Here is a 23,077-nt window from a genome sequence, read left to right on the forward strand (position 1 = left end):
TATGATGTGATTGCAGTATGCATAAGCTGGATAAAGGGATGATTTCACGTCCTGGGCAGAACTGAGTGGATCGGTGTGAGTGGATCTAGTTTTTCTTTGTTTGCTTAAGCTTTAATTATCATATCTAAGAAACCGATGTTAAATCCAAGGTCATGAAGATTTATACTTGTCTTTTTCCAAAGAATTTTATAGTTTTAGTTTTTATATAAAGGACTGCAATCCATTTTGAGTTCATTTTTGTGTATGGTGTTACCTGTTTTTTGTCACTATATTTTTGCTGTTCTAGAATTTCTTATATATCGAATTATACAGTACAGTATGGAATCTTGTGTTTGACTTATTTTACTTAGGAAACTGATTCATCTATGCTGTTTTGTGTATTCACATTTTGTTTCTTTTTGCTGTAATCTGGATATCTCACAGTTGTAAAATTTATCAGTTGAAATAAAATTGGATTGAATTAAATGCTCTGTGGGCATATGTTTTAACTTGTGTAAATATCTGGGAGTAGGTTTGTTGCATTTTCTGGGAGGTATATGTTTAATTTTTAGAAAATGGTGCAGTGTCTGTATGCATTCCAACCAGCAATATATGAAGAGCTCCAGCTGGTTTGCATCCATTCCAACACTTGATCTTGTTAGACTTTATGGTAACTTCATTGTGCTTTTAATTGCAACTTTCTGGATATTTGGTGATGTTCAGCATCTTTTAATGATCTTAATGGTCAGTCATATATCTTCTTTTCTAAAATATTTGTTTGCCCCCTGTCCAGGGGGCTCAGTTGGTTGGAGCATCATCCCAAGCCTTTGGTTGGAGCATCATCCCAAGCACCAAAAGGTGGCAGGTTCGATTTCCGGTCAGGACATATAACTAGGTTGTCGGTGTGATTCCCAGTAGGGGCATGCACGAGAGGCAACTGGTCAGTGTTTCTCTCTCTCTCAAGAAAAATCAATAAAAAAATATCCTTAGGTGAGGATAAGCTTTTTAAAAAAATATTTGTTCAAGTCTTTAGCCTGTTTTTACTTTTTTGTCTTATTGAAGTGTAAGCATTCTTTATATATTCTGACACAAGCCATTTGTCAGATAGATGGTTGTTCACTATTATTTATTTTCTCCTGCTTTGTGGCTTTCCTTTTTGTTTTCTAATGTCTTTTAAAAGTCAAACATTTGATTTTGATAAAGTCCATTTTACTGATTTTTTTTCAGTGATAATTCAGGCCATTTTATGACCTGTGTAAGAAGTTTTTGCCTAACTTATTGTCACAAAGATTTCTCCTGTTTTTTTTCTAAAAGTTTAATAGTTTTGCCCTAGCTGGTTTGGCTCAGTGGATAGAGCATTGGCCTGTGGACTGAAGGGTCCCGGGCTCGATTCTGGTCAAGGGCACATGCCTGGGTTTCAAGGTTGATCCCCACTAGGGGGCGTGCAGGAGGCAGCCAATCAATGATTCTCTCTCTTCATTGATTCTTCTATCTCTCTCTCCCTCTCCCTTCCTCTGCAATCAATAAAATATATATTAAACAATAAAAATAAAAGTTTACTAGTTTTCTCGATGACATTTAGATCTATGATCCATGTCATGGTGGGGTTTCCAAGATGCCCCACAGATTTGATGATTCATTGGGAAGATTCATAGGAATCAGGATGTGGTCGCACTCATAGTTATGATTGATTAAAGAAAGATACATAACAAAATCTGGTACTAAAAGAAATGCATAGGACGAAGTCTAGAGAAAACCAGATGCAAACTTCCAAGAATCCTTTTCTAGTGATTTTCCCAGTGACAATCAAGTCTTTCAGCATCAGTTGTAATAAAATGTGTCAAGTGTTGTCTACTAGGAAAGCTCATTAGAGACTTAGTGCCCAAGGCTTTCACTGAGGGTTGTTCATGTAAGCATTAACTGCTTAGCATATACCAAAATTCCAGACTCCCAGAAAGAGAGCAGATATTTAGCGCAAACCACATTGTTTATGTGTAAACCACACTTATTAGTTAGGGAATGAGGGAATATCCCTAAAATTGAAATTCCCAGATACCAGTCAGGCCCAAATTGTAAGCAGACTTTCTGTGGTGTGAGGTAAGATTTGAGATCCCCCTCGCCCCCCAGCCCCCAGATACTGAGTTATTCTGGTATCATTTATTAAGAAGACTATATCTTTTTCCCATTGAATTACCTTGCCATTTTTGTGAAAAATCCTTGATTATATTTTTGAACTTTTTTCTGTTTCATTGATCTATCTGTACGTCCTTATTTCTGAGCTCTTGGACTGTTCTGTCTGATAAGAGTATCTTACAAGCCTGGGGTCTTGAGCCATGGTATACCAGTTTGTCCAATCGTTTATACTAAACATGTGATTTATGGTGAAAATTTGCTTTCCTTCTATGCTCAGGAGCTTTAGTTACTAATGTCATAGATACTGATGACAGTGTATGTGCGTTAGGCGTACAGCACCTACGTGATCCCTAAAAAAAAAGCCTGGACAATCTGTCTTACAAAGTTCTACTGGTGGTCAGCTCTTTATACATGGTTGTTGTTTTTTTATACTTTGTTGCTGAAGGAATTAAGCAGGTCTTAGGTGACTCCACTGGCAGAAGAGATCTTGGAAACTTGGACTTTTACCCTATATGCTGTTTGCTTTGGCTGATTTTACTTTTGCTCTAATGAACCATAACCCTGGGTATAACATCTTTCTGAGCCCTTTGAGTTCTTCTAGCAAATCATCAAGCCTTAAGATAGTCTTGTGGACTTCCAACACAGGACTATTTCCAATTTCTATTTCTTCTTGGATCTGTGTTGGTAATTTGTCATTCAAGAAATTTATTCATTTCATCTAGGTTGTCAGTTTATTTGCATTAAGTTGTTAACATTCTCCAGTCTATGAGGACAAGGTAGCAGAGAGGTTAAATTATCTGACCAAGGTCATACAACTAGTATGTGGAACAGTAAGAGTCCAAAGCCAAGTAAGTTGGCTTCAGAACCAGTCTTAGACCATTCCCCTTTTAGAGCCATCCTTCCTGTTTGATTCCTTCCTCCTTTTTACACCTTAGTTCGACCTCTAATCAATATCTGGTATTAGCTGTCCTTTGGGAGATATCTGGCATTGGTATAAATTTTTTATGTTTTAAACTAGAGGCCCGGTGCACGAAATTCTTGCATCGGGGGGTGGGGTTTGTCCCTCAGCCCAGCCTGCACCCTCTCCAATCTGGGACATTCCTCTCACAATCCAGGACTGCTGGCTCCCAACTGCTCACCTGCCTGCCTTCCTGATTGCCCCTAACCGCTTCTGCCTGCCAGCCTGATCACCCCCTAACCCAGTGGTTCTCAACCTTTCTAATGCCACGACCCTTTAATACAGTTCCTCGTGTTGTGGTGACCCCCAGCCATAAAATTATTTTCGTTGCTACTTCCTAACTGTAATTTTGCCACTGTTAATGAATCGTAATGTAAATATCTGCGTTTTCTGATGGTTTTAGTCTCTACAGCAGCAGTTCTCAACCTGTGGGTCGCGACCCACAGGTTGAGAACCGCTAGCAGGGTCGCCTAAGACCATTGGAAAACACAGATATTTACATTACGATTCATTAACAGTGGCAAAATTACAGTTAGGAAGTAGCAACGAAAATGATTTTATGGTTGGGGGTCACCACAACACGAGGAACTGTATTAAAGGGTCACGGCATTAGAAAGGTTGAGAACCACTGCCCTAACCACTCCCCTGCCAGCCTGATTGATGCCTAACTGCTCCCCTGCCAGCCTTTTTGCCCCTAACTGCCCTCCCCTGCAGGCCTGGTCCCCCCCAACTGCTCTCCCCTGCAGGCCTGGGGCCCCCCCCCCCCCCCAATGCCCTTCCCTGCAGGTCCGGTCGCCCCCAACTTCCCTCCTCTGCCGGCCTGGTCACCCCTAACTGCCCTCCCTTGCAGGCCTGGTCCTTCCCAACTGTCCTCCTCTGCTGGCCATCTTGTGGTGGCCATCTTGTGTCCACATGGGGGCATCCATCTTGTGTGCTGGAGTGATGGTCAATTTGCATATTACTCTTTTATTAGATAGGATATGGGTAGAAATGACCAAGTTCTTAGAAATCTGTAGTCAATAAACTAGTTCTCCTTGAACTTGTAGTCTTCTTGTTGTAAACAGAAAATTCTGTACTAGTTATTGTTCATTCAAAGTTGTTTGTACTTTTCAGATAGTTATAATAGTTGAACTTTTCTATTTGTTCATTGTTTTCATTTACAATCAGATTCTGGTTTGTTGCATAATGTTGCAACAAAATGTCACTAGAAGCATAATTACTAGTCTATTTGTTTGAATTTCTTTTGTTATTGAAATACTTTGTTATTTTTGAAACATGCTTAATCTTCTAATGTTGTCGGAAAATGACATAAGCTTCTTAAGAGGATTGATGTTTTATTGCTATCAAGTGCAAAATTCATTTTTATAAGTACCTGCTGCCTTAGACACACAGTTGAGCTATACGTCATCTGCCATTTGATGTTAAATGATGCCAAAAGTGACCTAGTAAGCAGTCGGTGGTTATAGTACAAAAATAATCAAAGGTTTAGTCAATAACTCATGAAGTTTGATGTACTAGTATTGATAAACTAATTAAACAGTTCTGCCTGTGTTCTTCCAGCCTACTGGGGCTCTGCTATGATTAGCTTTACAGCAAGGAGTGTTGTAACATTGAATGAAAGTAACTGATCAGAAAATGGTGTAGTCACGGAGCTTTAAGTATTCCCATTTCTGGTCACAGAATGGTTTCAGGGAAAGTAGGTTTTCTCTGCACACCTGCAGCCAGTCAGTGCATAGGCCTCTTGTGGTCAATATTGATTGATTCTTATAACAGAACTAGAACAAATTTAGTGTTTTGCAACCTTCTGTGATTTAATATTGTTATGCTTTTTGCTGTAACGGTCACAGAATCCTTCTGTAATAGTGGGTAATTATAGCAATACCTACTAGCTCAGCTGTGGTTCTGAATTTTTCAGTGTTGCCAATATAAACTTCTGGATATATTCTGGAGTTTATAATTCAGCTTTAAAAGTTGGCTATACCAGTTTGGTAAATAAAGGTGTTAACTAAGAAATCACAAGAGGATGAGGGAATGGGTAGACTCTAACCCATTCTTTCAAAACTTTCCAGAAAACTGTGGACTGAAGTCTGAATATAATTAGTTAGGAGAAAGAATATCCAAAGTCATTAATTTTTAAAAACCCTACAAGTTAAAGACTTTAGAGGCAATCTTTATAATACCTATCATTTCTTCACAGTATGTTGGTGTCCTCCTAAACATCTGAAAAGATATGAATTATAACCATTGGTGGTAAATTAGACCCTAGATGTAGCAATCTATGAGAAATGTCTTAATTTATTTTCAGTCTACCATTGGGCTGTGATGTTTCATTCAGCTGATAATTATTGAGCTCTTACAATATGCCAGGCATTGTGATAGGTACATTGATAAGTACTGGAAATATAGAGATAAATAAGGAATGATTTCTGTGCTAAGTAACCTTGTGTTCATTCCAAAGTTGATTTGAGAAACAATCTTACATAAATACATCTTGTGTATTAATTTGATATATTGAAATTGCTATATATAAATTAGTTAACCTGCAAATGTTAATTGCTTTTTGATCCTGTTGTAATCTTAGGAACTTTAAAATCTGGTTGGGGAGAAAATCATTGATACCTCAATTAGATGAATGCTTCTTAAACTGTAATTTAAGAATTTTTAAAACATATTTTCATTTAAAAAAATCTAAAACATTGGGTATATTTTGGATCATTTGGTTGCCATCTTATATACTTTTATACACATACTTTTTGGAACCCATTTGTATTTTTGTGTAAGATCATTGGTTCTAAGGGATTATTTAAAGGGTTCATAAAAAAAAGGTTCATAGTCTTTCAGTGGCCTAAGTGGGTTAATAACATATGTAGATGTGAGATCATCTGGGTGAAACTGCCATTGATTGATTGATTGGCATTCAGAGGTGTGGTTGTTTTTAGGAGTGAGTTTGTTCTTGATTGGCTAATGCTTAGAAGCAAGGAGCTGTAACAGATTGGTTGACTTGCAAAAGTTTGTTCATTTAGTGAGTTTTATTAATAATAATGATGTAGAATGTATGCTCATTAAGTTTTCACTTGTGCTAATAAAATTTTAAAGAGCAGCAAAATAGGTCAGATTACAAATTAAGGTCTAAAATTATCTTAGGATGCCGTGACGGGTTGAATTTAAGTTGTTGAACATTTCTATAGGTAAATGTAAGATCTTGCCCTTCTTTTAAAAGAAAAAGAAAGAAAAAAAAAACCTCACCAGGACAGTTTTCAAGTGTGGCTTGATTTAGTCAGTAGAATATTTGGAAAAGGTGTGTTGTCGTAATTAAGAATTAGTTGTATCACTGGAAGCACCTCATCTGGAACAAAGTCTTAACAAGTTTGTTCTTAACCTTCATTTGTAGTTTAGAATGTCGTACTGAAAGAAATATAGACAAATTGGAGTGAGTTCAGAAGGGAGCAAAAGGATGGTAAAGGAACTCAAAAACTATGCTGTGTCAAAGGAAATTGGAGTGGGAAGAAAGGGAGGCCATGCAGTTGTCTTTAAAGTAGTCTAGATGAGTTAGTATGATATAAAATGTGGCCCAGTGTAGCACTGACTTTCCTTTTCAGCATCAATTCCAGCTATTTTTAACGACTTCTATTCATTTCTCATGCTCTCTGAGCATTCCATAAACTTTTAGGTATGTACTATACTGATATATAAGGAAATTAATCAGGCAGTGGTATCTGAAGATATTTGAAATACAGGCTATGAGCAGTGCCAGAAGGAGGCAATTGATGGATTTCAACTCAAATTCTAATTTTCATTTAATTTTTCTGTTTATCATAGTTTTGTTATAAAGCAATTAAATTGTCTTGAAAAACACTTTTCTGAACACACTTCCATCCTTTGGCATTTTTGTCACATGTTATTCTTACTGTGCTGAAGATATTATATAATATATATTGGGATGTGAATATTACCATAGAAATAGATTTGGAGCTTCAGCACCTTATGACAGATGAGGAAACATAATCTACCACACCATATAATTAGTAGGCAGAACCCAAGTTCTTTGTATTATTTGTATCCCTCATTTTGAAACTATTTTTTTAGTTCAGTTAATATTTGAATAGTCTTATTAGTTTTGCTCAAGGACGTTTTTTCCCCTTGAGAGGAAGAACACCTTGGTAGGATGTTATTATTATAGGTTGGATTATTAAAATTCCTATTTCACAAGCTTTTTCTGTTACCATTCATTATCCTATAATATATATAGGGTGGGGCAGAAGTAGATTTACAGTTGTGAGTACACGAAACAGTGTAATTCTTGTATTACTATTTATTAATTATTGCATTATTTTCTATATGAAAACTATTTTTAACCCACCCAGTATTCATCTTTATTTTATAATCTAAGCCATGACCAGGCTCAGTTATTTACTTCAAGAAAATTAAGAATGGATTTTGGTATAGAAAATACTGAATTTTTAATTTTCACTCTGGCTAGGATTAAATGATTTTTTTTTTTTTAACAGATCAAGAAGTTAGTATATGTTTACCTGGTTCGATATGCTGAAGAACAGCAGGATCTGGCACTCTTGTCCATAAGTACTTTTCAGCGAGCTCTGAAGGTAAATAATAGAGTGAGCAGGCAAATAGCTACAAGGTTTCTGCACAGTTGAAGATGTGTCATTTAAAGAAGTGGAGCAATAATTCACTAAATGGCGCAGTAGTGTTTTGAAAGAGTTAAAAGGCCTCTCACAGTGCCTATTCAATACCCTTAGAAAATAATTTATATAACCAACTGGACCTTGCCCTGTATGTTTCAGTTTGTGTTTAGTATAATGATCATCATGCATCAGAGAACTCTTCATCATTATACTAACTAGTTGTTGAAAGTGTACAAAGAGGGAACATGACTTTTTAAAGTCAAAATTTATGACCTGTACCATTTTATTATTATGAAACTCAAAAACTTAGTATGTTTAATAATAAATGATTAACAAGAATTATAATCATTACTTTTCTTATTAAACATTATTCAGAGAAATAAACATTTATTAATCCTTTTCTTTTTTTACCAATTTCCATATACTTATTATTTATTGTAAATTAAGTAGCTTTCCCCCTGCTATTTTTACATTGCACCCTATAAGCATCTATTAACTAAGTCATAAAGATGTCTTTGAAATACTGTAAACTTGAAATTTTGATGAATATTTTTGCATAATTTTTAGGACCCAAATCAGCTAATTCGTGCAAGTGCTTTGAGAGTTCTGTCAAGTATTAGAGTGCCAATTATTGTACCTATTATGATGCTCGCTATTAAGGAAGCTTCTGCTGATTTATCACCATATGTTAGGAAGAATGCAGCCCATGCAATACAAAAATTGTACAGGTAGGTGCCTTGTTAATAATGCCAAATATTTCTAATATTATATGAAATGCTCTATAATCTGTGGAGGCTTATTTTTTTTTAGCTCTTTTAACTAATCAGTTCTTATACTAAGTAGTGATTTGAAGGAGTTAAAAGAGTGACTGTGTTTTTCCCACCACAAAAATTCTTTAGACAACTTTGTTTAGGTTATAGAGACCCTACACAGGTTTTTACTTGTGAGCCTGTTAAAGCCTGTAATACTTTATAGATTTTATAACTTAAGAATAATCAGAATTTAAATTCTCATTTATATGGTCTACCTCTCATGTACACATACACATATATTACTAGAAAATTATTATTATTTTCAGTTTACTGTAGGGTAGGAATCGTAAGTATGTTATCTTCTCAACTCTGTTTCCCTTTCTTCATCTTTGGTCCTGCAGTTTCCTTCCTTGTCTGATTCTTTCTCAGAGATATTTTAGTAAATAATTTTTTAAATATAGCTCCATACCATATTTCTATGATACTTATTAAAATACCATACACTTCTTGCCCTAACCGGTTTGGCTCAGTGGATAGAGCGTCGGCCTGCGGACTCAAGGGTCCCAGGTTTGATTCTGGTCAAGAGCATGTATCTTGGTTGCGGGCACAAGGGTGCAGGATGCAGCTGATCGATGTTTCTCTCTCATCGATGTTTCTAACTCTTTATCCCTCTCCCTTCCTCTCTGTAAAAAAATTAATAAAATATATTTAAAAAAATAAAAAAAATAAAATAAAATACCATACACTTCTTGATCTCTGTGATAAACATATTGCTTAAGTAAAAATAATACTATCTGCAATAATTTGGTATTATTTTCTGTTACCATTAATTCCACAGGTTTTTGTCAATATTATTTTGGTTCCTGGTGTTGTGAAATACATATAAAATGTATGAAAAACGTAGATGTATTATCACACATTTGAGGAAAAAATCAAACATATGCTAAATAATTAAAGGCCGTCTATAATTGAATATGATATTAACATATGATATATATGTACATACAAAGGCACACTAACAATACCTGTAATAGGATAGGGCTCAGAGATTATCATATGGGGTTTCATAATGTAAAGATGTAATGAAATGGCATTAGTTGGGAAAGACTTCCTGGAGAAGGGAGACTGGGGCTGAAATTTGAAAGAATTAAAAGGTTTGAATGTTCAGATAATTATTATAGTAATAAACATAAAGATAAATATCCTATATAATAAAAGCCTAATATGCTAAGTGTCTGGTCTTCCATTCAACCAATCAAAGCGTAATATGCTAATGATATGCAGAGGCTGCTCAATCGTTTGCTATGATGTGCTCTGACCACCAGGGGGCAGACAGTCAACCGGTCGACCAGTCACTATGACGTGCACTGACCATCAGGGGGCAGACGCTCAGACTGATAGGTTAGCTTGCTGCTGGGGTCCAGCTGATCAGGACAGAGCAAGATGGGTGGACATGCCCTGGAGCCCTCCCGCGGTCCCTCCCCGGCTGACCAGCTTCCCATATCCCTCCCCAGCCTCGATTGTGCACTGGTGGGGTCCCTCGGCCTGGCCTGCATCCTCTTGCAATCAGGGCCCTTTTGGAGGATGTTGGAGAGCTGGTTTCAGCCTGATCCTGCAGGCATAAAAGGCTAATATGCAAATCAACCAAATGGTGGAACAGCTGGTTGGTATGATGTGTACTGACCACCAGGGGGCAGACACTCAATGCAGGAGCTTCTCCCTGGTGGTCAGTGTGCTCCCACAGGGGGAGCGCCACTCAGCCAGAAGCCGGGCTCACAGCTGGTGAGCCCAGCGGCGGCAGTGCTAAGGATGTCTGACTGATGGCTTCCAGATTGCGAGAGGTCACAGCCTGGCCTGAGGGATCCTCCCAGAGTGTACAAATTTCGTGCACCGGGCCTCTAGTTAAAAAATAGATAAAGTTATATCATGCTTCTCACTCATTATCTTTTCTTGTTTATAAACTTGCAGAATAAGATTGAAACTCACTGTGACGGTTTAAAAGTTTATCACAGGGCTCCATTTTCTCTCTCCCCTTCAACTCTTACTCTTCTTCCCTTGGATTTACAGTCTAGTAGCTCACTACTGCCTGTTATTCCTCTACATAAAATGTTTTTATCTCATTACCATCTCTTGTTCCTCCTTCAGTCTCTTATCTGGAAAATTTCCTCCTTACTCCAGCTCTAAAGTCAGTTGTTTAAGCTTCCTCTGAGATGTCACTTCCTTAAGAAACTCTCCACAACCCTCCTGTCTTTATTGTAATTCTCGCTTTCCCTTCCCTCTTTAAATGTTTCTCAATATTTTTGAAATGGTTAGTTTCATATAAAGTTAGAATTAAAGGAAAAAAATTAATGTATGTTCTTTTCTCTTTATGTTTTAGCCTTGATCCAGAGCAGAAGGAAATGTTAATTGAAGTTATTGAAAAACTTTTGAAGGATAAAAGCACAGTAAGTAATATATTCTTAAGTTCGAGTACAATTATACTTTATTTACACAGTATCATTTTACTGTTATATATTTGATGTAATTATTCTTATTGCTTTTTGAATTGTATAAAAGTAGAACATTACAATCCTTGAAGAATAAAAGTATCCACATAAAGGGAAGGATTGCATTTAAAATTATTTTTTAACAATAGAGTGGTGAAGGCCTGGGGTAGGCTAGAAGGGGTCAATGGAGGGAAAAGGAGACATACGTAATACTTTTAACAATAAAGATTAAAAAAAATATTTTGTTGGTTACATGTTTCTTCATCAGAATCTGAAGAAGAGCAAGTTGCTAAAAAAAAATCCTTTCTTTAATCTGTGGCTGAATTGTTAACTGCTTTTAGTGCCAAAGTTTTTATTTCAAGCAATGATTTATTAGAGTTTGTAAAGGCTGAATCACCTGGGAACAAATAATTACTTTAAAATAAAGTTTTAAAAAGCATTAGAGATACTGAAAAATTAGAGAAGTGTGTTTTAGTATTAGAATTTTTAAAAAATACTGAACATTTTCATATGTACAAGACTTTTATTGACTGGTAAGAATGATCTGACTGGCTAATATGAGTCATCTTTTAGGAATGGGCATAATTCTGCCTTCTTTCCTTTTCACTCCCATTCTTTGTATGTGGTGATAATGAGATCTAGGAATAGTGATGACCCATGGGTTCTGTGAGCTGACCTCTGGAGGAGCTGATATAATGGTTTCTTTGATGAAGGCTTCTGCACCAACCTATATGGCTCTACTATTGAGGAAAAGGCTGCCAGCTCATTTTAGGATAATATTAGCAGCTATCCAAATACAGTAGCTACTAACCCCTTATAGCTATTGTTGATTGGTGTAGTGTATGATTTATCATGGAGAATATTCAATTTGCACTTGAGAAGAATGTGTATTCTGTTGTTGGGTGTAATGTTTTATGTTTGTTAGGCCTAATTAGTTTATAGTATTGTTCAAGTCTTCTGTTTCTTTGTTTGATTTTTCTGCCTGGTAGTTTTATCCATTATTGAAACTGGAGTATTGAAGTCTACTGGTATTATTGTAGAGCTGGCTATTTATTTTTTTAATTCTGTCAGTATTCATATATTTAGGAGCTCTGATGTTTGGTGCATATATGTTTATAATTGTTTTTTTCTTCCTTTTGTCATTATAAAATGTCCATTTATCTCTAGTAATACTTTTTGTTTTAAACTCTACCTTGTCCATTGTAAGTACAGCCACTCCAGCTTTTTTATGGTAGCTGTTTACATGATACATCTTTTTCCTTGCTTTTACTGTCAACCTGTTGGTATTTTTAATTTAATGTGTGTCTCCTGTAGACAGCATATTGTTGGGTTTTGTTTTTTAATCCAGTTTTGAATATATGCCTTTTGCTTAGATTACTTAATCCATTCATATTTCATGTTATTATTGATATAGTTGAATTTAAAGCTATTTTACTTGTTTTTGGTTCTTCATTCCTTCTTTACTGCTTTGTTTTTACATTAAGTGAATATGTTCTGTTGAACATTTTAATTCCTTTAATGAGGTTTTCAATATATATTTTTAAAAATATTGTATTATACATGGGATTATACTTGGAGGTTTTATTCCTAGGCCATCCAGCAAATTTATTTTAACCTATGATGTAAGCAGGATCTTCATTGTATTTCTTCTATAATATTTGGTATAATTTAAGAGATAAACATGTATAGTTTTGTTTAATAAATAAATATATTTCAAAGAAAACAGAAAATCCTCAGGGTCAGCATGTTACTTAATGCAGACATATTATAGGCATTTCCTTTAGATTGACACAAGGCAAGGATGCCCACCTTCTCCACTACTATTAAAAATTGCACTGAAGGTGTAAGCCAATATAATTAGACAAGAAAAATTAGTCATAGGAATTAGAAAAAAGGAAGTACAACAACTTCTCTTTGCAGATAATATGATTCATTTTCTAGAATAAATCATGAAGAATAAAGAACAAAACTAAATCAAACAAAAAAAGAGCTCAGTAGAGAAGCAGGTTATAGAATTACCATACAGAAAATCAATAGCTTTCTTATATATCAATATAGCAATAGCTTTCTTATATACCAATATAGCAAGTTCAATTATATAATGATAAAGCAATTTCAGTTTATAATAGCATAAAAGTAAGACCAAGATAAAATGCAACCCTAAACCACTGCTTAACTCAGTTGTCTCCATCTCATTACTCCCCATAGAGGTACATTAGCAATTATGAAACAACACTTTCTCTGCATTCTGGAAAGGAGCTAATAACTAAATATATTGTGGATAATGTGAGCCACATTTCTTAATGTTGGGCACTTTGCAATTTAATCATGTCTGATTTTTTTCTGTTTCTTACCTGTTTTCAATTAACTACTTTATTTTTGAAGTCTCTTGTTCATTTCTGTTTTCTGTTTTTGAATTTCTGATTCATGTAATTTTTCTGTTCTCCAAATACTGCTTTGAGGGTGCTTATTAATTCATTTGGAGTGTTGTGTTTGTTTTCTTTTGCTTCATCATTGATTATTTTGTGGGTAATTTTCATCAGTTGAATTGTTTTGATTTTCTGTTTTTAGTACTTACAGATTACTTTAGCATCTTTACATTTTTTTTCTGAATAGGGTTGGTGATGTGAGTTTGAGGAACTTTGCAAAATTCTAGTATAAGAGCACTCTCTGTCAGAATAGCGGAATAACAGAATAGCAAAGTATGTTTTTTTAAAAAATTAGGTGGCTTTTTTTTTTTTTTTACTTTTTTATGGGAAGGGCATCCGTAGAAAGAGATATATGTCCTAAGATTATTTTGATTATTATTATTTTTTACTTTTAGGAGCCTGAATTTTTTCCTCTTTTTTTTTTTTTTTTCTGTCACCTTACAGTTTCTATGGTGTTCCTTTTCCTTGACTCTTAAAAGCATCCTTCCTCATAATCTGCTTTGATCTACCAGGAATCATTTGCAGTATTTTCACACTTAGAGTTCTCTTTCTGCTGTTGCTATTAGTTACCTTTTATACCTACCACCAACTCCTGTCTGCTTTGTTCTGGGCAGTTTTATCAGACTGAGATAGGTCTCTGTGAAGTTTTGTGACATAAGCATGAAAGATAACTCTGGGATTGAGGACTGACTTTTCTACTTACATGTAATTTGAAGTTTGGAGATTCTCTGTGTTTTAATTATACTTAGGACATAGGTTTACATTTTTAGTTTTTCTGGGTTTGGAATGGAAGATTCAGATCTACCTAGGTTTCAGTAGTATTTAAATTAGTTTTGAGAATGTTTTCTGATTTCCCCCCCCTTTGTATGATTATAATCTCTTACAGATAGAATGAAAATATTCTTAGATCTATAGAGATATTTATGGATCTTATCTTTGTTATTACTTTTGCTTGTTGTATGTAATACTTCATTGAAGGAAGACAGTTATATTTCTTCTTTCCCCCAAATTAATAATGTCAGCATTGACATTTAAAATCAACAAGAATTCTGCCCTGGCTGGTTTTGGTCAGTGGTTAGACATCAGCCCACAGACCATAGGGTTGTGGGTTCGATTCCCGGTCCAGGGCATGTTACCTGGGTTGCAGGTTCCCCAACCCCAGTAGGGATGCATGGAGGAGACAACTAATCGATGTGTCAATGCTCCTTTCTCTCTCCCCCTCCCCCCTCTTTCTCTCCTTTCCCCTCTCTGGAAATCAGTGGGAAAAATATCCTTGGGTGAGGATTAAAAAAAAAAAAAAAGAATTATAAATCAAGTTTGTTTAAAAATTTCCTAATTAAATGAACCAAGGTCCAATTTATTTCCACATTGTGAAAAAGAATGTATTCGTTATTAACGGAGCTTCTTGGGATCATTATCATGATGACATTGCTGTTGCTGCTGATAAGTATAAACTTGAAAGGTGTTAATATATTTAAAAAGTTTTCTTCATTTAACCTCTGTTAATTTTTAACAAATATATATTTTTAATTGATTTCAGAGAGGATGGGAGAGGGAGAGAGAGATAAAAACATCTGTGATGAAAGAGAATCATTGATCGGCTGCCTCCTGCACGCCCCCCACTGGGGTTCGAGCACACAACCTAGGCATGTGCCCTGACTGGGAATTGAAACATAACCTCCTGGTTCATAGGCCAACATTCAACCACTTAGCCACGTCAGCCGGGCTGTTGCTTATTTTAGCCTAAGAAGATTTTCCTACAATTGAGATAAGTCTCCAAGAAAACTAGTTCTATAATTCTCACTTTAAGGAAAGGTGGAATATATACATATTAAAATATAATAGATTGGCTTTTCTCTTTTACTAGAGAAAGACCGATATTTGTCATATGACTAATTCTTTACTAAAAATAAATCGTTTTGGGTTTAGGAACATAGTTATGGTAATATAACTGGAAGAACATGTTAGTGTTACTTCCCTAACTAGTGTTTGAATATATCTGTAAATTTTTAAAAACTATACTAGAAACTTCATAACTACAGTCAATGAAATTAAAAGGGAACATTTTATCTATATTCCCCAATCAATGGTTACAAGTTTTCTTTATATAATTTCTTCATTTTATATTCCTACATTTACCATTTTCATCCTATTTTCTCTAATTAACATATCCTGAACACTTCTTTACTACAAACCTTTCCTGATTTTCAGTTATAAATTCATTTTTTAAATTTGTAACACTTTTTTAATGCAGAAATCCATATTTGTTGAGCAAGTTAAGGATAGCAGCGGACGGTGTCTCTTATTTAGCACACCTCAAAAGCAGGCTGGTACTTATTTGTTTTTCCTTCTACATTAATTTTAAAGAAATTCTTTTGATGGCATTTAACTTTCTAATAGAAAAGAATGTTACTTAGGAAGACAAATTTGATCCATGGCTACTGAAAAACTGAGTTGTTTATTTTTATTCATGAGAAAGTTTCCACTTCTTAATTTAGCTACAAAATGATGTTTAATGAATATATTGTTCATAACTAAGCTGTGGGGATAAGACACCATTTTCTAAGTTATTGATTTAATGTTGGTAAAAGCCTCACTGTTGTGGGCAAAAAAAAACCACACCTCTGAGTTTGTGCAGATGTTTTGTTGTGATAGATCTATTATCCAGCTATTAGAAGATAAATGACGGATCTTTCCCATTTTCCATGCCTCAAGAAAATTGAAATAAGAAGGGGAATATCATTTGGGCTGTATGATTAGGGCAGGTTGGATGGCCATTAATTTAAGAGAAGAAAATCTTGGCAGCATTGGCCAGCTTATACCATACTATCAATCAAACCTTGATGCACTTCTTGTGATGACCCAGCACTCTCAGGTTTTTGCAACGTTAATTAGAATTCATGACAAAATAGATGCAAGGAAACGTTTTGTACCCTTCATAATTTTATAGAAAATTTATTGTTATTAGTGGAACCATTTGCTTAGTGTGATTTTTTTCATTACCAGCTTGTCAACTAGCATAGATAATCTGGAGAAAATATGAACTCCATAGATGGGGTGTCACTTTTGTTGATGGTTCATGTAGTTTACCTTGGAGCACAGCTAATGGCTGAAGTTCATAGCAACAGCACAGAAAAACGTGGCAACCAAGGGAAGATAAATGAACCATGTTTATTGCTTTAATATAAAAAATACATAAATGGAAAACTGCATTTGAATTTGATGAGCTCATTGCTAGTTTTGTTGGAGTGATTTATTTTTCTCCTTATATAAACAGCTACTATTGACATAGTGGGATAGAAATTAACTGTCTTTTTTTGGTTTTAAAATCTAAGTAGATAATTTTATTTTAATTCTGGGAGTTTTATAGAGAATTGAACATTTAACAGATCCTAATTATTAATTCTTCTGGCAGTGTTTTAACCTAGGGTAAGTTAGTTAAAACCGTACAATGAAATATCTAAAATAGCCAGTTTTATTTTGCAAAGGTATCTTTTTTACATTCTTCCTAATTATTTATCTATTTCCTTAAACTTTATTTGTACTTACGTAATTATTTTCTTTCATTTTTCATGTTCTTTGTTAGTACTTAAGAATTATTTTGTATCTATAGTTCTTGGTTTAATAGATTTAATAACATGTGGTAGCTGATTTTTCTTTTAATTATTTGGTATCTACCAAACACTTTGAAAAAAAGATACTTTAGGCTTAGGCAAAATAACTTGATTTTACACAATTCTTAAATTTAAACTTTGTTGAATTATTATTTCAATTCCATGGATTTTATTCTAAGTGGTATTATTTATTTTTGTACTTGAACACCTTTTACCAATTGATACAGATATGCCTATGTATAAAACATATATAAATATAGATATATTTCACAATTGCTAAGTCATTATATAATTTGATGCTATAAACTACTGTTTTAAGAGATTTTAAAATGATATTAATTCTGCCATTTTGAAATACGATTATCACAGAATATAATTTTTAAAGATTTATGAAAAAGACATCAAAATATAAAGTTGTAAACACTAACTTAACTCCCTTTCCATATCAATAGCAAATAGAAAATTATATGTATAATACAGTTTTATATAGTTCACACAAATAGTCAATTCTTTGCTTTTTCAATTGAGGTGTATACATGCTGAGACCAGCAGGCGCCAGTACATGGGCAGAGCTGGAGTCAATAAATGCAGCTTCACGTTTATGCTGATTGGTAATTCATAAAATCCCCACAGGACTGGAAACTTGTTTAGCATAATAGCAAGTCTATATTCTGAGCTGTTTTCTTTCAATTGTATTGTTGGTTGCATATTAATAAACCAAATGTCAGCCAAGTAGAGGGACAAACATTAAAAATATGAATATCATTGTATCTAATATTTTTCAAAAAGTACCGTTTCAGTATATTATTTCAGTAAGTTATATTTCTACTTAATTGTGTATTGTAAGTCATTGGGGAAATTTTAGATACTAAAATGAAGATCCCTAGTGTTTAGAAAGAATATGATATTAATTTATTTTTTCAAAATTGTTTTATATTGTTGGCTATCTATATATATATATATATATATATATATATATATATATATATATGTCAGTGGTACATATATAAAAGTATTTGTGTATCATATATTTTGCTTAGCTTGTATTTTTATGCCAAAGAAATCTTGATTTCACCACTTTGCAAAAGCATGAGAATTCCAAAAACAGCATTTATGGTTCATTAATTGGTCTTAGAGATAGCTGCCTTTTGTTGGTAATTCATTATTTCAATTTAAGCACATAAGTGATAAAACTGTACTAAAATTATAGCCTGCATTTTCTTTGTAAATAAATTATATTGGTAAAAACAGGTGGATTAAAATGTGTAAGATGTGAAAGTGCTTTTGTTTCAAAAACATTTATGAATTTCTCATTCACAGTTTAAGATACATTCATTGTGAAATTATTGTCATTCTCATTGTAAACTGATATGACGTGGTCATGGTTATTGTCTTGATTCTTTTTCTGAATGTTGTCATGTACTAAATAATGACTCTTTAGAATTTAGGTTAGCTTTAAAAATGAAAAATGTGCATGATGAGTATATTTAATACATATGTGAACAATTTGTAGAAGTTTAACCTCATGAAATAAAAAATTACCTAAATTTCTAATATTAATATTTCAGAAAAATATTAGTTTTATATACATGTTACAACTCTTAAAATTATTCTTTTAGGGAGTGACACTTTAAAATTTGTTATTTAAACGTATAATCATTTATTATTATTATTACTTTTTATTCATACATTTTTAAAATTTATTGTCTAAAGTTTTACTATGTCTCCTTTTTCCCCAACTGAATCCCCCCCCAAGCCATTCCCACCCCAGGCAGGCCCCCACTGCCCCAGTGTCTGTGTCCATTGGTTATGCCAATATGCAGGCATACAAGTCCTTTGGTTTCTCTCTAACCCACCCCCTTCCTTACCATTTGTCTCTGGATCTATTCTTGTTCATCAAATTATGTTGATCATTATATCCAACATATGAGTGAGATCATGTGATATTTATCTTTCTCTCACTGGCTTATTTCGCTTAGCATAATGCTCTTCAGTTCCATCCATACTGTTGCAAATGGCAAAAGTTCCTTCTTTTTTATAGCAGCATAGTATTCCATTGTGTAGATGTACCACAGTTTTTTAATCCACTCGTCTGCTGATGGGCATTTAGGCTGTTTCCAAATCTTAGCTATTGTAAATTGTGCTGCTATGAACATAGGGGTGCATATATCTTTCTGATTGGTGTTTCTGGTTTCTTGGGATATGGTCCTAGAAGTGGGATTACTGGGTCAAATGGGAGTTCCATTTTTAGTTTTTTGAGGAAACTCCATACTGTTTTCCACAGTGGCTGCACCAGTCTGCATTCCCACCAGCAGTGCAGGAGGGTTCCTTTTTGTCTGCATCCTCGCCAGCACTTGTTGTTTGTTGATTTGTTGATGATAGCCATCTCGTTGTTTTGATTTGCATCTCTCGGATGATTAGTAACTTTGAGCATGTTTTCATATGTCTCTGGGCCTTCTGTATGTCCTCTTTCGACAAGTGTCTATTTAGATCCTTTGCCCATTTTTTTGTAATCATTTATTATTAAGTGACTGAATATTTTAAACATTGGTTGTCATAATACTGATTGCACCTCTGTAATGCCTGAGTAGAATCTTTGACAGTGGGAAACTTTTTTTTAATGAGTTACTATTTCTTTCTATTGCAGCTGGTAGCTGGCAGTGTTGTGATGGCTTTTGAAGAAGTATGCCCAGATAGAATAGATCTGATTCACAAGAATTACCGCAAGCTATGTAATTTACTAGTTGATGTAGAAGAGTGGGGACAGGTTGTCATAATCCACATGCTGACTCGATATGCTCGTACACAGTTTGTCAGTCCTTGGAAAGAGGTAAGTGTTGAGTAATCTTCCACTTACAAAATATACTAAGAAAATGGATGCGCTTTAAAAATGTGTATAAAAATTAAGAGTAGTAAGTTATAGAATCTGTGTATTTAAGGAGATCTCATTTTTCTCATGTTCTTTTAGAAAGCAGGAAACCAATATAAATGCAGGGATAATTGGTCATTGTTTTGTCATTAGAGGATATATATTTAATGGCATAATGTATAAAATTTAGCTTATTCTGCTTAAAAATTGAAGTATATTTTGAATTATCCATATATAAAAGTCATGTCACATAGGGCTCTTAAATTGATGCAGTTTTACTAACCATCTGTGCATTTATTTTATAAAGTTAATTTTATTTATCATTTAGCTAAGTAAACTTTTGATGGCATTTGTGCTGGATTAAGCATCATGTCCGTGCTGCAAATGTCTTGGCCCCTTAATGTAAATGGTGACTTTGACAATAGATTTTTGTTGCTAATAGCTAGTTGTTTAATTTCAGCCAGTACTTTTCCAGATTGCTATTCAGATTTTTTTTTCCTGTTGTATAAATAATTTTCTTACCTAGCCACTGTCACTATTTGATAAAACTTTTTATTGTACTTTCCTGTCAGCATCAAATCACTTTTAGTAGCTTTATGCAAATGATCCTTTGCTTTGTCACTATGTAGAAATTGGAGTTAAAATATATACATTTTTTACCATATCTCCTAAAAATATATCTTTGTAGTTTGTCTACTTATTTATGTTCCTTGAATTTAATTTCATTTTAGATAAAATTCATGTTTGAAGCTATTTGCCAAACAAAGAAGTTAACTTTAATACTACATATATATTTATTCTTTTGACACATAATTTAAGAAATTGGTACTATATGCATTCTTTATTTTTACATGTTAATTCTGTGAACCTTAGTTATTATTACAAAAATGAGCTGAAACTCCGGTCATTGTCCTGGTACACTGGAATTGGGCTAAATAATTTCTTATCTTTGCTACTTATTTGCAATCTGACCTAGGCTTTATTCTAAATTATGTGGTTAATGGACTAATTCAGTAGTTTTCAGGTGTGCTCCTCTGCCCTAGGATGCTGTAGTACTGCAACTGGACCAACCAAGAGGGTGGTGCTCTAGAGTCTCTAGACTGTTCCAAACGGAGCAGGCTTTGCCTTTGCCTACCTTTCATATGCAGCTTTGCATATAATTTCCTCTAGAAAGATTTCTGGGCTAAAAGAAAAGAAAAACCCCCAGTAAAATAGAAGATTTGTAAAGGTTTAGCTAACTATAATCGTGTATATTCTTAAAAACATAGAAGCAATTCAAGAACATTGTGAAATAAATGGCATCTTTTTCATAACATCTTGGTAGCCCCTTTAGAGCCAATTACTGGCAACCATTTAATTTCATTTGTTCTTATGGTTATAAGTTTTACTTTAGATAACACATTTCGCTTTATTAATTTAAAATGATACCAGTTCACCCACAAATAATCAAGATAACAGGCTTGTGTCTCTTTGGATACACATGTTTTGTTTATTACCAGTGTAAAAGATATGAAAGGTCAACCTTTATGGTATCATTAAAAGTAAGGGATCGTTGCCCAGCCATTGTGATTCAGTGTTTGAGTGTCAGTCTATGAACCAGGAGGTCTTGGTTCAATTCCTGGTCAGGGCACATACCCTCGACTGCTGGCTTGATCCCCAGTGTGGGGCATGCAGGAGGCAGTGGATTGATGATTCTCTCTCATCATGGATATTTTTATCTCTCCCTCTCCCTTCCTCTCTGAAATCAATACATGTGTGTATTGATATATATGTGTGTGTGTGTGTGTGTGTGTGTGTGTTTGTATATGTATACTAGTATATAAGGGATTGTCAAAGATGTTAGATTTTTAGTACAAATACATTGTACAAAAATAAAGTTCAAATGGATTATCATCATTTAGACCATGTTTATGCTCACTCTGTCACTTAACCCATCTCAGACTTTCTGTGCCTAGTTCAGTTCTGTCTTATAGAGAAACTTTTGAGTGAGCAGTCCAGCCACTTTTAGTCTTGAAGACTTTTTGGCCTAGACTTTAAGTTGCATCCAGCTTTTTAGGACTCCATATGGTGATTTTAACTTTAAAAGTTGGCAAACTGAATTATAAAGCAATGTTTGATCATACCTGGAAGGAACTTAGAAATATTGGGGATTTATATCTGCTCTCATTTTTCACTTCTCTTGTTGTAAAAAGCATACCATGAAGTAAAGAACATTATCCTATCTAATAAAGAGGGAATATTCTAATTGAATATTATCCTATCTAATAAAGAGGGAATATTCTAATTGAATATTATCCTATCTAATAAAGAGGGAATATTCTAATTGACCCTCACATCATTGCAAAGATGACAGTGCCTACAGCCAATAAGAAGGGAATATTCTAATTGACTGCTCCGCCCTCAAAGATGGTGGTGCCCAGTCGTCTCAGCCCCGCTGGGGTGGCAGGCACGCAGCAAGGCCGGGCCTGCCCTCAGATAGGCCTGGCCGCTCTGTGCACGCCTCCCTCCAGAGTCCCCCAGACCCTTAGCCCCCTCAGCCGCCCAGGGACGGCCCAAGGCACAGGCAAGCCTCGGATGGCAGCTGCCCAGCTGCCCAGGGTTGCCTGAGACTCAGGTAACCAGGGCTGGCCGAGGCTTGCGCTGCTGGCAGTGGCAGCAGCAGAGCTGTGATGGGGCGTAGCCTTCCACTGATTGCCAGGTTGCCTCCCGCCCCTGAGGCCTCCCGGACTGTGAGAGGGGGCAGACTGGGCTGAGGGGCCCCCCCCCCCCCCCCCCCCCGGCTCCAGTGCATGAGTTTTCATGCACTGGGCCTCTAGTAGAATATAAAGATAAAGTGGAACAGTACTCTAGCAAAGTGCTGAGTTGTTACCATCATTTTTTATCCTGTTACCATCAACATTTGAATGTGTGTGTGTGTGTTTTTTATGAGATTGGCAGAGTACAAAGGTATTCATTTTAGTACTCTCATCCTTTTTTACATAACAGGCAGAAGTCACTTGTATAAATGCTATATGAACACCACTGTACGATATGTAAAGGCTATTTATAAGTGAGAAAAATATCACTGAAGTAATATATTGACTTAAGTTATATAAAATAAAAAACTGCCTAAAATACTGAATTCATTAAAATTAAGAGGTTTCCTTCTCAATACTAAAGAGAAAATATGAAAAATAACACTTGATTCTTTGTAGTTAGCAAGTTAATACTTTGT

The 23,077-nt window shown here is 34.8% G+C and overlaps 1 protein-coding gene across 4 annotated transcripts in view; it reads left to right on the forward strand.

Annotated features, from left to right (window-relative positions):
* AP3B1 (adaptor related protein complex 3 subunit beta 1) overlaps positions 1-23,077 on the forward strand; it is a 186,939-nt gene that overhangs the window by 24,905 nt on the left and 138,957 nt on the right. For all 4 annotated transcript variants that reach the window (XM_054715136.1, XM_028139688.2, XM_008161965.3 and 1 more), the window contains exons 4-7: positions 7,579-7,674; positions 8,281-8,441; positions 10,843-10,909; positions 19,642-19,824. In XM_054715136.1, coding sequence (XP_054571111.1) covers positions 7,579-7,674; positions 8,281-8,441; positions 10,843-10,909; positions 19,642-19,824 — 507 coding nt within the window. The remainder of the gene's footprint in view (positions 1-7,578; positions 7,675-8,280; positions 8,442-10,842; positions 10,910-19,641; positions 19,825-23,077) is intronic.

The sequence above is a fragment of the Eptesicus fuscus genome, chromosome 4, assembly GCF_027574615.1.
Source record: "Eptesicus fuscus isolate TK198812 chromosome 4, DD_ASM_mEF_20220401, whole genome shotgun sequence".
NCBI lineage: Eukaryota > Metazoa > Chordata > Mammalia > Chiroptera > Vespertilionidae > Eptesicus > Eptesicus fuscus.